General features: G+C 43.4%; 1 protein-coding gene across 1 annotated transcript in view; it reads left to right on the forward strand.

Moving 5' to 3' along the window:
* Nucleotides 1–593: 593 nt before the first annotated feature.
* The window catches only part of STAT4 (signal transducer and activator of transcription 4), a 68032-nt gene continuing 52857 nt past the window's right edge, over nt 594–15768 (forward strand). The window contains exons 1-3 of the mRNA XM_032763341.1: nt 594–655; nt 7009–7137; nt 8044–8188. Coding sequence (XP_032619232.1) covers nt 7010–7137; nt 8044–8188 — 273 coding nt within the window. The 5' untranslated portion in view covers nt 594–655; nt 7009. The remainder of the gene's footprint in view (nt 656–7008; nt 7138–8043; nt 8189–15768) is intronic.

Raw genomic sequence — 15768 nt, forward strand, 5'->3', positions numbered from 1 at the left:
AAAAAGGGAAAACCAGTCCATTTTGAACTGTGCAAAACATAAGGCTGAAATAAAAATGGAAAGAGAAAATAATCCTGTATTAAAAAAATTATAGCTCTGCTAATGTTCCATTGACATTGATCATGCTCAAAGCCTAAGCAATGGGAACACTGGGGACAGGGAGATGCGTGGCCAAGTCACCCCTGCTGGGCCAACAACCTGCAGCAGGTTGCTGGGTAGGAAAGCGGGACCCCAAAATCCATCTCGTGGGGTGCAATGGGAACAGCAGTACTGAAAAGCTCGGATCAGGCACTGGCCAGGAGCCAGGCCAGCCCCCCACCTGTCCCTTGGGGCTGGTTCGCCCAGTGCAATTCAAGCCCCTAGCGGCCAATGCTCAGCTCACCACGGCGCCGGGTTTCTTCTCCGCGGGGGACACGCCGGGGGAGCGCTGAGGCCCTAGGGGCAGGGTGAGGCGTCCCGGGCCCCGGCCTGAGCGGCGGTCTCCGGGGCAGGCCAGGGCCGGGGACTCCCCCCTGACGCACAGGAAAGCCGGGAGGCAGCGTGCAGAATAAAGCGCGCGGCGGGCGGGGGCAGGCAGCCAGCCGCCCGGCGGAGCTCAGCCTGCGCGCCTCGCCACCCGCGGAGCGGAGCCTGCCTGGGGGCGCCCCTCGGACAGGCAAGTCGGAGCAGCGGGCTGCAGCCCGCGGGCGGGAGGAGGGGGCTGCCGCTTGCTCGCGGGCACCGGGTGAGGGGGCGAGCTCCGCTCCGCACCGCGGGCTTCAGGCTCTGCTGGGGCTCCGCTTGGCTCCCCTCGCCTCGCTGCGGAGCCGAGCCGAGCCGGCCCGGGGGGCAGAGCGAGGCGGCCGCCGAAGCAGCGGCGCTTCGCACCCGTCGAGCTGCCGCCCGCTGCATGCGGTCGCCTAGAAGAAGTCGGGGAAGCCGGGTCCCAGGGGGAGCGTGGCCCTCAGGGAACCAGGGGGCTCCCAGGCACGGCCCGCTCGCAGCGCTCTCTGGAGCGGGGGTGAGGGAGGCCACCCAGCGTGGGCACGGCTTGAACCACGTGCCCCTCGGGCCGCTGCACAGCCCCGGCAGCTCCAAGGCTGAAGAGGCGCGGGAGGGGGCAGTGAGCGCCGGACTCGCGGGAGGGGAAGGGCAAGTTTCTTACGTGGGCACCGGCAGAGACGAGCGGATGGACCAGAGGAGCGAGGCCAGACAGGAAATGGGGGACAGAGACTAGCTCAATGCGGGGGTTAACGTTTGCCCTCTTTGCCTTTGTTCCACCTGTACGGAGAACCCTGATTCCTCGGGGCTCTGCAGAGCAGCTTCTTTGCTCATGTCCCCCCCCCCAATATGAGTCCTGGCCCCCTCTTGTGGGGAGTGGGGTAGCCTTCCCTGGGTGAGCTCTGTGGTTGGAAGTTCAGAAGTAACTCATTTTCGGGAAGCCTATGCAGAAACCCAAAATTTGCACGGAAACTGCCTAGAGCAGAGTGCCAAGATAGCCTTAAGAGATCATCTTGTTCTACAGAACGGTAGGGGCCATTTGTGTTTTGAAAACACTAATCTAACTCCTGAAAGAAACTGAACAGAAGTAGATGCTATGGTACTGTTTTAGAAGATTCCCACTTGTGCACAATGTCCCTCTTAACAGCATAGAGCTTTGAGAATTAAACAGATACAATTAGACATAGGTCCCAAAACTAGGGCTGCTTCAGCACACCCCCACTTGAAGTCATTTCCATCATTATATATATAAATAAAGTGTGTTCACAATTTGGTTCAATGGCTCTGGCACCTCCCCTATACAAATTGTTCCAGCACCTCTGCATTTACCATGTATGTGAATTTGATAATTTCAGAAGATCCACATTTTGAAGCTCTCATGCTTTCCTAAAGTACAATTTAATTTAACTGTTCTAGAATGTATTTATACATGGTTACAGAAACAGATCCAAACTGTATAGCACATACTGTTTTGATTCCATAACTGTAATATGAAAGTTACATTGCAACATTAAGAAATAGTTTTACATTGCAATATCAACTATTTATACTATACTAGATGCTTTGGAGTAAGAATCTAAATTAACTATATATTTTCAGTTTAACTTTCCTTTTTTCCAGGAAAAATTAAAGTACTTTTTGGTATGAATTTGAATACAAGTCTGTGCTTCCAGTTGTCTTACCGTTTGTTTCACCACAAGAGAAAAATGAACATGGCAAATCTATTTATGCCTTATGACTAAAAGTGAAATGGAAAGCATGCCACAATGTGTATGTTTTTGTTTGATCTGGATATGCTAAAAAATTCTCACATTTACAAAACAGGCTCCAGTTGTACAAAGGGTCATGCAGGCAAGTAATGGTGAACGTAAAAGAAATTTAAAGCTTACACTGCAGACAAAATCTTGTAGTCCTTACTTAAGGCCTTATTAGCTGTTCTTTGCCCATCTAGAACTGTGGGATTCCCAAAAGCATTTAATTCTATTAAAGTTTTGCACTCAAAACTCCTACTGAAAATAGATTCAGAGTGTCTAAGGCCAGAAGGGACCATTGTGATAATCTAGTCTGCTGTCCTCTAAAGCTTAGCCACAGAAGTTCCCCAAGATGGATGGATGGAGTGTGTGAGTGTGAGAGAGAGAGAGGAAAAAACCCACAAGTCTTTACATATGCGAAAAACATCATCAGTATGGAAGGAACACATGGATTTGGCTCTTTGTATGCATCATTAATCACACTTATGCAAACTGTGTAAAGTTATCAATACAACTGCAGAAAGGGAATGAAATGCTTTCATACCCAATTTCCAGAAAACAAAAAGTAAATAGTTGGCAACATTTCTTCTATTTAGTGGAAAAGAAAATGTAAAAAGGAGGCAGATTGAAAGATGTTTTTTACAAGTGATGTTGCAGAGAGTTTTTATATATTGTGATAATGTAATACTGAAGAAATGAATGCTGCGTAAGATCTGCATATAATTATAATGCATAAATATTCACAAGCTTCTTTTTGGAGAGAATTGCCGTATTCATAACTATATCTGGAGGAGGATAAATCAGTAATTATATAGAGACCTCAGGATTTGGCTGTTAATCGATTTTTAAACTTAGGCACTCTCATTGACTTAACAACACATCACAAGGCCAAATTATGTAGTACTTACTAAGGAAACAGGTTTCAGAGTGGTAGCCTTGTTAGTCTGTATCAGCAAAAAGAATGAGGAGTACTTGTGGCACCTTAGAGACTAACAAATTTATTTGAGCATAAGCTTTCGTGGGTTAAAATCCACTTCATCCTACTGTATTTTCCACTGCATGCGTCCGATGAAGTGGGTTTTAGCCCACGAAAGCTTATGCTCAAATAAATTTGTTAGTCTCTAAGGTGCCACAAGTACTCCTGATTCTTTTTACTAAGGAAAGACTCCCATTGGCCTCCCTTAATTTTGCCCGATTAAGGCCACAGGACTCAATTATGCCCATAAAGTACTTCAGTGTTTTTCTTTGGTTCAGTGAAAACTAAATATGGAAGTTCAAACACTAGAACATTTTTGAATAAGAATCTCAAACCATAATCAAACCATAAAGGTATTTTTTATTTTCCCTTTTAAATTTTGAAGCATCTAAAGAGCTATTTTTAATTTGCTTGGATGGCATGGAACTGTTTCATTTCAATTAGACAAGAACACAACTTTGTAGTTGTGATTCATTTAGACAATATTTTAGTATCACAATTATATTAAATATCCTATGTTTGTCCTCATCTAAAAAAATTATCTGATATCAAAACAAGTTGTTCAGTCTTGAGAATTAACTTTTTGGAATTTGGAGTCTATGGAAAATTGATTTGTTCAGATTCAGAACTAGAGTTTTAAATATATATCAGGATTTTCCACAGAATGGAAGTTCTGTTTTGTGACTAGCTTTATCTATAACTCAACAAAACAGTGGGACAAAAAAAATTGAAATATCAACAAGTCACCCAAAAATAAAGTTCTACAAAATTGTTACATTTTCAATTAAAACAAAATGCTTTTTTTTTTAAAGTTAAAGACAAGTTGAGTGAGGTGATAGCTTTTATTGGGCTAACTTCTGTTGGTGAGAGAGAAAAGCTTTTGAGCTACACAGAGCTCTTCCTCAGGTCTGGGAAAGATACTCAGGGTATGTCTACGCTGCAGTTTAGACACCCATGGCTGGGCCATGCCAGTAGACTTGGGCTCACAGTGCTTGAGCTAAGGGTCTGTTTAGTTTTAATGTCTGGGCTCAGGCTGAAGTCTAGGCTCTGGGACCCTCTAGCTCAAGCCAAGATTTCTAAACTGCAATTAAACAGCCCCTTAATCAAAGCCTGTGAGCCCAAATCACCTGGCATGGGTGCACCACAGGTGTTTAATGGCAGTGTAGACATATCTTGTAACAGCTAAATACAAGGTCAAAGAGATGTAGTTTAGCATAAAGTTTTAGCATAAGATCTAAGGGGCCATTGTAGGTGAAATGGCCCATTAACACCCTGTAGTCATAGGATAAAGAAGGGGGTTAGAGGATTACGGATTATCGTAATAAGCCATATATTCAGTGTTTATTAAGACCATGTCTGATATTATGAAAATTCAAAATAAAATGCTTCATTTTTGAATTTTCACGTTGAAAAAAACATTAAATCTACATTTCTCAAAAGACTGACAGTTCCATAGCCCTTTTTCCATCAACACTTCAACAAGCTGTAATTTTTGTGCAGCAGCTAGCACAATGGGGCCCTATAAGCAGTTCTACTCACCACAGTACCTTCCCCCGCATCCCAAATGGGGCAGTGGAGGAATTTTCACCTCTTTGGCCCTCTGTCTGTCCACAGCATATCCTTCCAAGGATACAGAAAGCCCAAAATAGCAACTCTCACAAACAAAAGGGTCTTTCATATTGCTTGGACTCATCTTCAGCCCACCCTCCAAACTCAGCTTGTGGGTTACCTTTAAGTCTCTCTAGGTCCTTTCCCAGAATCCCTTCTCAATCTCATTCCCTCTTCCACCCCCTATTTAAAAACCTTCTACAGAAACCCTACTAGCTCCCTGTGATTCATCTTCCAAACTGAGTTTTCTCAGCCCTTTTGTGAGACCCAGGTGTCTCATACTGTCACCTGACCTCAATTAGCCCTATCCCCTCTAGCTAAGATGGGGCTAATTACAGCACAAGAGGGCTGACTGAACAGGGTTGGCTGCCTAAAAAGGGCAATCCACCCTGTCAGAGGTCCCAGGCAGAGATGGGGGCTTTTAGGTAATATCATCATCAATAATAGATAGTAATAATATAAAGGCACTAAAGATCATTGCAACATTTTTTTTGTTTGGGTGTTTTCCCCTTCTCTGTTTTACTCTGAAATATGCAAAATATCTGCAGCGTTAATTAGTAATGACATTTTACAACATAAACATGTAAATTAAAAAAATAAATATAAAGGTCTAAATTCTCGGGCTCATTCTCTCTCTTTTGTACCACTGAGACCATGCTAGGGATACTGAGCTGATACAGCTGGTTCCTTTGTCACTCCATCTTTGCAGACCCCAGCGTAGGAAGTATGTTGGGGGTGGGGAGGAATGGAGAGAAGCAGGCAGGAGCATTGGCTGGAACATGATTCCAACTGGTGCACTTTAGAGCAGCCTCTAAGCTACTGTAATGTGTGCTCAGGATTAAGGCAGAGAATCAGAGAGGTATAACCAGCTTCCTGATGGCCACTCCTTCCACACTAGTCTGCCCACACTCAAGTACTGAAGTTAATGTCAGTTTTGCCTGAGTATGGAATGATGATGCAGGTCTAATGGCCTGTCCCTCACCCCCATGCAAGCTCATCAGATGGTGGCCTGTTCTTTGTATTTGGCTTTCTTTCCAGTACTAAGTTTACCAAAAACATACAACTACAATCTGAAGCAACCCCAAGGTACAATCCTTTTAGGTGAGACAGATATAGAGATGCTTAGTCTAGGTATGAATTTCAGAGTAGGGCAGTAGATGACCTGGTCATGCCTACGATTTCTTTTCTTTTGTAGCCTTCCCATTCTTGGGTTTGGACCCAGCGTGCACACAGGTTTATAGCCGTTTAAGATGTACTAGAGCAGTGTTTCCCAAACTTGGGATGCCACTTGTGAAGGGAAAGCCCCTGCAGGCTGGGCCGGTTTGTTTACCTGGCCCGTCTGCAGGTCCGGCCGATGGCAGCTCCCACTGGCCATGGTTCGCTGCTCCAGGCCAATGGGAGCTGCAGGAAGCGGCGGCCAGTATGTCCCTCGGCTCGCACCATTTCCAGCAGCTCCCATTGGCCTGGAGCAGTGGACCGCGGCCAGTGGGAGCCGCGATCGGCCAAACCTGCGGATGCAGCAGGTAGACAAACCGGCCCGGCCCGCCAGGGGCTTTCCCTAAACAAGCAGTGTCCCAAGTTTGGGAAACACTGTACTAGAGCAATAAATCAACATACTAGGGCGGGATATAGCACCCTCAATAGAGAAGAGGATGGAGTTCTAGAACCAGATGAAGTAGATGAAATACAATGATAAGTGTAATACAAAATCAGACTGGTGTGAGTCAAACCAACGAGGGCACCTTCCTGCCAGCTTACTGGTCGTTTCGTAAGTGATGATATCTGGCTTTATAAACTACTTTCCTGAAAAGGGAAATACTGTTAAAAGAAAAATCACCATTCTGACTGATATTTTTATGATCTGGTTTTATGAGTCTTTCATACAGCAACCAGGGAGAGAAAATCATTTACAATAAAAAAGGAAAAGGTGGTGTGAAACCACAGAAATCTGCTGGGTGCCCAGATCGGTATAACACCTGAGACTACTGTTTACTCTTTTTTGTTTTTTAAACTGAATAATTCACTGTTTCAGGTGGATACTGTCCCTTTGAAAGTGGAAAAAATGAGGGGGGAACTATGAAATTATGTGACAAAGGAAGAACATATGCTGAAAACAAATGATACACCTGCTGTGGAGTGCTTGTGTAGTATCAAATATTATATATTAAACCAATTTCACCATTTCTTTTGTAGTATGTCTCAGTGGAGTCAAGTCCAGCAGTTGGAAATAAAGTTTTTGGAGCAGGTAGACCAGTTCTATGACGATAACTTTCCCATGGAAGTCCGACATCTACTAGCACAGTGGATAGAAAGCCAAGATTGGTAGGATTAAATGTTCTTCTATATACTAAGGTTTGATTTGTGGAAACTTTATGGTTTATTCAGGCAGATTTCTAGTATGTTTGCTTGTGAACTGTGCAGGAATATGCTTTGCAAGAAAAGTGTGCCTTTAGTTACATATTAAAGGCCATCTTATTCACGTAGCATGTTGCCCTTTATTTATCTGAGAGATTCAGAATGAGTGAAACAGTGGCACTTCCAATGTTTTCACTACATTAATTTACTAATTACAGATTTCTATGGCATATTTGATTTGTCAGGGGCAGATTTATAATAAAAAAACTAATTAGTGTTTAGGGATCTCTTTCTTGCTTTGATTTTTAATAAATCAAATACTGCATACTTCTTTAAAAATATTCTTTAAATAAAAAAGCTGAATTAATTTTCTTTATCACACGTTTATTGAAATATGGCTTCATCTAGCTTTAATGAAGAGAAACAAAATTAAAGCTTAATATAATCAGATAATACATAGTCATTCGAGCTATCCTATATCTTTTAGAGCTCCATTTTCTCTCTTTCAGCCTCAAATTTTAGGTGTGTTTGAATAGATTTTTGTTTGGACTTATCTCTGTACAAAATATCTGTTTTTTGAATATTAACATAATGACAGTTTTTTGCATGAAAAAATGTCAGTTAGTTAGTTAGTTTTAGGTTGGTTTTTTGTTTGTTTGTATTTTGTAGTGTGAAACGGATTCACGTACTCTTTGCTCCAAACTGCAAGAAGCAAACTACCTTTTAAAGAAGTCTTTACTTGTTTCCTTTATTTCTGAATTTTTCACCAAGATGCAGATTATAACTTACTTAGCAAATAACTTGACATATATATCATGACATTTTTGTTCATTCACATGCTTGTTTCATGTTAATAATTTTTGTGTTGCATAGGGAGGCCGCTTCCAATAATGAACCAATGGCAACAATCCTCTTACAGAATTTGTTAATTCAGTTGGATGAACAGTTAGATCGGGTTTCTCAAGAAAAGAACCTCCTATTGATACACAACCTGAAAAGAATCAGGAAACTTCTTCAGGTAAGATTTTTACTGCAGATTGCCTTTAGATAAATGTGTACCGTCTTACTGATTGCTAAGGCAAAATCCAACTAACTTTGAATTCAGTTCAGTTCTGTTTATGTTCTTAAACTGTGCTCACCACTGTAGTAAGCCACTATGGGAAGATCAGATCCTACTATCTCCAGGCAAAATGAAGTTGACACTTCTAGTTAAATTCTGTTCTTAGTTACACTTATGGAGTAACACGTATGATTTCGGTGGAGATTGCGCAAGTGTAACAGCAGAAACTGGGACCCAAGGTCTTGATATGCAGATAAATCTCAGTTTTTGCAAGTGACATTTTGCAACCTTGGCTAATTATAGGTGCAATATTAGTAAATGGCTAATTACCTGAGTTGTGGGCACAAAAGTAGATATTTAACTATGAATAGTTGTGTATACATATTCCTGGGGGAATTCTGCGCCAAAAAAAAATTGAAAATTATGCACACAATATTTTAAAATTTTGCAAATTTTATTTGTCTAAATAACACTACATAATCATGCCAGTTACAATTATTTTGGTAATTTATTTCAAAATATCCAATAGCAAGTATGTCTATAGCAATAGAGACACACAAAAATCCCATAAGAGTAGAAAATTAAAAGAAACCTCTGACAACCCAGTTTTTTCTCTTAATTAATTAACCTCTTAGAGTTGGTAGGACAACTCCCACATTTTCATGTTCTCTGTATGTGTATATATATCTCCTCACTATATGTTCCATTCTATGAATCCGATGAAGTGGGCTGTAGCGCTCAAAAGCTTATGCTCAAATAAATTTGTTAGTCTCTAAGGTGCCACAAGTACTCCTGTTCTTTTTGTGGATACAGATTAACACGGCTGCTACTCTGAAACCCAGTTCCTGTTTCTCTTCCTCCTCTCCCCCATCCCAGATAACCTCCCCCACCCTCTCAGAACCCAACCATTGCTCCCCCAGCCCAGACACCCACCCAGTCCCTTCCAGAGCCCAGTCATGGCCTCCCCAGCCCAGACCCCCATCCCTTTACTGTCCAGGGTTCCAGAAGGAGAAACATCCTGTTGCTGGGTCCCAGCCTGGCTTGTGTGGAGTTACCTGCACGCCACCATCTCCGTCCCTCAGGGCGTGCAGGGTAGGGTGACCAGATAGCAAATAATCGGGACGGGGGTGGGGAGTGATAGGGGTCTATATAAGAAAAAGTCCCAAATATCAGGACTGTCCCTATAAAATTGGGACATCTGGTCACCCTACTGCAGCTGCTGGGAACCTTGTAGTGTGCTCTCCTCTCCCCACACAGTGTCTTCTATTTGCGAGCTGGGCTCTGATGGGTCCAGCGGCCCTTAGTGGTGGCCAACAGCACTGCAGCTCATTTCTGTGGGGGAAAGGAAATTAGGTACAAAACCCATTAATTTCTACAAAATTCTGAATTGCGCAGTGGCACAGAATTCCCCCAGGAGTAATATACAATTCATTATAAACACAAAAATTCAGGCACAGTTATTTACAGGTAAAAAACTTCAGCCAGCACTGGATATGAGCTCTAGAGCAGTGGTTTTAAACCCTTTTTCATTTGCAGACTCCTAAAAAATTTCAAAGGGAGATGAAGACCCCTTTGGTTATCTTAGACATAATCTGCAGACCCCCAGTGGTCTGCATACCACAGGTTAAAAGCTACAGTTCTATAGCATATAGACCTTCAGTTTGATATGTATCTAAGATTCTTTTTATAAGCTTACATGTTTTTCCATCAAACTTTTGTTCAGTGACATTTTCTTTTATTGTTTGGGGTTTGTAAAACATAATCTAATAAATGTTTGTTTATGGTAAGAATTCTGGGAAAATGATAGCATTTAGTTAATGATTACTTCCTGTTACAGTTGTGCCTTCTGCACAAAGCAGATACATATCTCCGTTTTATGAAAGGTTTCTTTCCCTTCTTTGATGGTGGCATGTTTCCTACTGGGACTGCAATGACTGTTATAGTTCTTGCAAAGGGTTATCTTTATTATATGTACTACAATGGAAAATCTTAACATGACACTGCCAATTACTTTGTTCCCTTTATTCATTATTGGTGATGGCCTCTTAGAAACTTGACAATATTTCCATTCCTACCAATGTTTCCTCTTGCATTATTCAAACACTATTTTTCACAGGTGATTTTCATGCAACTTGAACTAAAGGTCACTTTTTTTGTTTCCATCCTTGTTTGTATATCAACATTATCCATAATTTCAAAACAGTTAAAACAAATTTATTAACTGCTGCTTCTTCTGTAGAGATGCCCAGCATATTGTTATTGTCTTGGTCCTAGGACACCCAGCCATAGCGTGGTGGAAGTATTGCTACATCACTCTACCAGAGGCATTCTCTCTGCAGGATTGTACATACAGGAAGAATGCCTTCAATGGCGTTGAGATGAACAGTCCTGACAATATTTTGCAGGCTGAACAGATACGCATTTTATACAGTCACCCGCACCAGATGCTTGATTATAGAGATTTGTCTGTATTTTTATTCAGACTTTGTTTTGGTATTTAGTTTAGCTCTTTAAATGCTCCCCTCTTCCCTGTGCTATGTATTTGATAAAAAAAAGACTAGAATGCTAGAAACGTCACCAGCTCTAAACAAATGTGCACTCTAAATAACCTGTAGAATATAGGACAGATTGGGATGAGCACTCAGGTCTTCGGTGTACTTTTGTATACATGTATGTGTGTGTAGAAGGAAGAACAAATGTCCTTAGGTCCTGTCACCCCTGCTGGGACAGATACTGTGCTGTGCCTCATGGGAGCTGCAATGCCATAGATGCATACTAGTAGGGGGAGGCAAAGGTGGCTCTGAGCTGTCTTTTCTGGCACCTGGATTCTGATCTGGCCAGGATCTGAAGTGGTAACCAGAATATATTAGAACAACTGTAGGAGCCTTATGTTCCTCTTCTGGGTTGTATTCTCCCCGAGCCTCTGGTGGCTTCACTGCAGCCTCTGTATGCTAGTGGAACAGCATATATTTGCCAGAGCAGGAGGCATAATGGACCCAGAGTCTGCCTCTTCCTGCCCCACAGCCATGAGCAGATAGAGACTGCATAGAGGCTTGGCAACCACTGCTCAGCCCACTCAATGACTGGCTTTTTCAAAAGAAATGCAGCACAAGTGGGAGTGTACACTGAATAATTCTCTGTATCCCTATGCAGGATTGGGTATTAAGATCCCAGTCCTGCAATCTGCTCCAAGCAGAAAGGTCCTTGCATGGAGTTCCATTGACTTCAGGAGCTTGGGATCTAAGGGTTTACAGATTTTCTTGACAAGACACTGTTCTGCCTGTTAAAAAAAAAAAATGATCTCAGTCCTGACCTTTGTGGTAAAATATTTCCATCTGAGAAAAAGAGCAGTAGTTCTCTCTATTAGTAACAATGCTGGCCTCTCAGTTTTATCACGACAGCAAAGAACTGATTTTTTTAGATAACAAGCTACTGCTATGGTTTCAGAATAGACATGTCAACCACCAGACATCTAATAGCACTTTCACTATTAGATCGTTTTCCTGATTTTTCTTTTATGACCTTTAATAGTAAAACCCGCAGTCTAGCCTGATTTCCACAATAACTGCTACTGGCAGGGGCAGAGCCGATTTCGTGAAATGTTCCGTACTATAGATAAAGCAAATAGCTTGTGGCGCTCTTTAAAAAATAAACCAACTGTAACAAGCACACATTTCATTTAAAGTATTACCTGTCTGGCCTTGAAATTTGTATAATCTAATTTCTGCTTACATCTTTAACCTAAATATGTGCTACAGGGCAGAATTCCAAAGGTCCAGAGTTATTGATACAGACCCTGGATCTTCAGTTATCAAAACTAATTCCACTCAGTTTAGTTCTGTTGGGCAGGTAGAAAAACCACTACCACAGCTGTCACCAGCCAGCACCCTTGTTGTTCTCATTTATTATTTGTCAAGCATTGAAAACATACTGAAAGCTGTACAGGACACACAATATGAGATAATCCCTATCCCAAAGATACTAAAGTATACAAATCGCATGTGGGAGAGCAAACTTGGCATCTTTTCTCATACCTATTTGTGCTCTAGGCCGGGCCTAAATCCTTGGATGCGCCAGAGTTCTGCTTAGCACACCTGAAGAAGGGTGGCAGGGGCACTTCCCTGATCCCTGGCACAAGTAAGAACAGACACAGAACCCCTCTGACTTGTACCAACTTGCAAAAGCTACGGCTGTTATTCCAGCAATCCCTTCTGGTGTTGCAGCACACGCTGGCTCTGTCACCTCCTGTCCCAACACATCACCAGTGCCAGGGGAAAACAGGCAACTGGAAGGATGGGTTATAGAAGTAGGGAGACTTTCTATTGACTTAAATCGGAGAGGGGTTAGACTCTTAATGAGAGAGGAAAAATATATTTGTAATTCATGATCTTCTACTTTTTGGTGACTGTGTGAACAGTGTTGGTTTATTTATCTCTGAAGGTTATAGCCCACCTGACTTACTCTTAGCTCTCTCTAGTGCAACATTTCTTTGAAATTTCTCAGTTCACTCCTCTTCCTTCCCCTCTACACCACACACACACACACACACAAGAAGCTACCCAACCTCAACACATGATCTGAAAGTGGAGCCTATTTATTATTTTAAGCACAGTTCTGTTATAACTTTAAAGAACACTTTGTCAAGCTTTGTCAAGATCTGGAAGCTATAATTTGTCTTCAAGTACAAAGGCTGAAGCAGTCTGTCCATAGCAGTCACCACTATGTTCCTGAGTAGAATTAGTTGCAAAAAGAACTAGTGGCACTGAAGTTGCAATGAAAAAAAAAAAATGATGTGGATGTTTTTTCCTCTCTATTCTCCTGCTAGATCTACTCCTGAGTGACCTCTACAGCAGACTTTGCTCACTGGTTAATGTAGTGAGTGTCCAGCATGCATCTCACTTACATACTTAGCTGTTCCGTTTTTTGCAGTGGGCAATAGGATATTGACATTTACAAAGCTCCTGCTCTGATCATTCAGCAAGTAGAAGTCTTACACACACATTCCAATGTGCACTAGTTCCTTTTATCAGTAAATGAAACGTACATACTCATGAGCCAAGACACAGCTGTGAAAGACATCGCCAGCTCCCAGGACCACACAGGAGAACCTGTTCACAGACTCAGAGGGAAGAAAGCAGAGCAAACCATTGAATTTACCCATCTGGTATTGAAGAGCCCTATTTACTGGAGATGCTATTTTCCAATGGACACTTAAAACTACATCTTGATATCTTTATCACACGACATTATAACTTATGATTAAACAAACTCAGGACAGATAGCTGCAGCGGGGAGGGCAGGAGAGGGGCAGGGAAGGGAGAAAACAGTCCCAGAAGGGTAAAAGGCCCTTTTCCCTATCAGGGCTGACTCTAGGTTTTTTGCTGCCCCAAGCACGCAAAAACAAAAAACCTCCAAGAGCGCAACTGCTGAAGGAAAAAACAAAACAAAAAACACCCAGAATGCTGCCCTGAAATTGTGCCACCCCAAGCACGTGCTTGGTTTACTGGTGCCTAGAGCCAGTCCTGCTCCCTATCAGCTGAGGAGGGGTAACTACAGGACAGTCAGGTTCAGCTGAGAAGGGGTTACCAGCGACTCAGTCAGGATCAGCTGAGAGGGAGTTACTGGAGATCAATTAGGATCAGCTGATTCCAACTAAGGGCTGCCTGAGACCTTTTTAAACCCTCCCCTGTTGGGAAAAGGGGGAAAAGGAGGGAGAGAAGGGGGCACGGAGTCCTACTGCTAGTAGGTTAGGAGCAGCGAGCCTCTCCGGGAGGGGAGGCTGCATTCCCTCCCATAAGGGAGAAAAACAAGCTAAAAAGACTGGTGGAGAGAAAGAACGGCCTTCCCCTGTGCCACCAAGAGGGACTATTTTACCCAAGCCTGTCTCCCCAAGGCTAAAAGCAGCTGAGGCTGTTGAGACCAAGAAGGTGCCTTGCCACAGTCGTTAAGGTGGACCAGCCTTTACAAAGGGACACAACACACATGTTACCAGTGCCTTGCACAACTATTTTCTAGATGACAATAATATTGGGCATTGGAGTTGTTTGGTGGTTGTAATGATCTTGGGATTCATTAAATAATAAACCAGTGAATGAGACAAGAATAAATCTTTCATGAAACAAACTGGAGAGCGTCTCTGGTGAATGGCTGCACACAGCCATAGGGAGTTCCCAGGGCCCACTGTCAGGGCACATCTCTAAATTCCTATGACATACTGTCCCTAATGAAGAAGCATCTCTAAAATACTGTAACTCCTCGTTTAACATTGTCCCACTTAATGTTGTTTCAATGTTACGTCCCTGCTCAATTAGGGAACATGCTCATTTAAAGTTGTGCAATAACGTTGTTTGGCTGCCTGCTTGTAAGATTCTGTGGAAGAGCAGCAACTTTACAAGGGAGCATTGCACAAGTTCCGCTTCTCCACCTCCTTGCCCTCCCTCCCAGCGCTTCCCCCACTGCCAAACAGCTGTTTGGCGGGGCTTAGGACTTTCTGGGAGGCAGGGAGAGTAGTGGAGATGCAGCGCTTCCCCGCTCCTCCCTCCCCCTCCCAGAAAGTCCTAAGCGCTGCCTAGGACTTGGGGGGAGGGATGTGGCATGCTCCGGAGAGGAGGTGGAGTGGGGGTGGGAAGAGGTGGGCCTGGAGTGGAGCGGGGATGGGAAGAGGCAGGCCTTGAGCATTCCCAGCAAAATCTGAGCCCATTCTCTGGGGAAGCTGCTGCTGCTGCTGCAAAGGTGCTTCCTAGTGTCCTTGCCTGCAGCAGGCTGTGCCTGTGTGGGGTAAGCCAGGGAAATTCCCAACCACAGTACAGTACTGTACAGTATACAGTATAATGCCTTTTGTCTGCCCCCCAAAAACTTCCTTGGAACCTAACCCCCGCATTTACATTAAATCTTATGGGACAGTTGGAGTCGTTTAACATTCTTTCACTTAAAGTTGCATTTTTCAGGAACATAACTGCAACGTTAAATGAGGAGTTACTGTATCATCTTTTACAAACATATCTCTGCAGATACGTTTGTTCCTGGCTGTGGGGGGAAGTTGGGTCTAATGGTTACAGATATCTCAGCCAAACATATAGATTTGGCACATTCAGTCTGAAAGACAATGTGGCTATCAATGAGTATGCGTCTCCCATACTCAAAACAGATTTCTATTCACAGCTCTTCCTGAACTGTCTTTGTGCAGCCTCTCATTTGTCCAATCAGTAATATGTGGGAGGTGCCTGCCTCCTAAGCTAGAGGTATGAGACCTTGCTCAGTAATAAACGTTGTGAAGTGCACTGAATTATTAAAACTAGTTAGTAGAAGAGCTGACACTATAACTCATGGTCTCCTTCCAGTCAGGGGCGGCTCCAGGCCCCAGCACGCCAAGCGCGTGCTTGGGGCAGCATGCCGTGGGGGGTGCTCTGCTGGTCGCTGGGAGGGCAACAGGTGACTCTGGTGGACCTTCCGCAGGTGTGCCTGTGGAGGGTCCGCTGGTCCCACAGCTCCAGTGGTCCACCAAAGCCGCGGGACCAGCAGACCCTCCGCAGGCACGC

The sequence above is a fragment of the Chelonoidis abingdonii genome, chromosome 10 (genome assembly GCF_003597395.2).
Source record: "Chelonoidis abingdonii isolate Lonesome George chromosome 10, CheloAbing_2.0, whole genome shotgun sequence".
NCBI lineage: Eukaryota > Metazoa > Chordata > Testudines > Testudinidae > Chelonoidis > Chelonoidis abingdonii.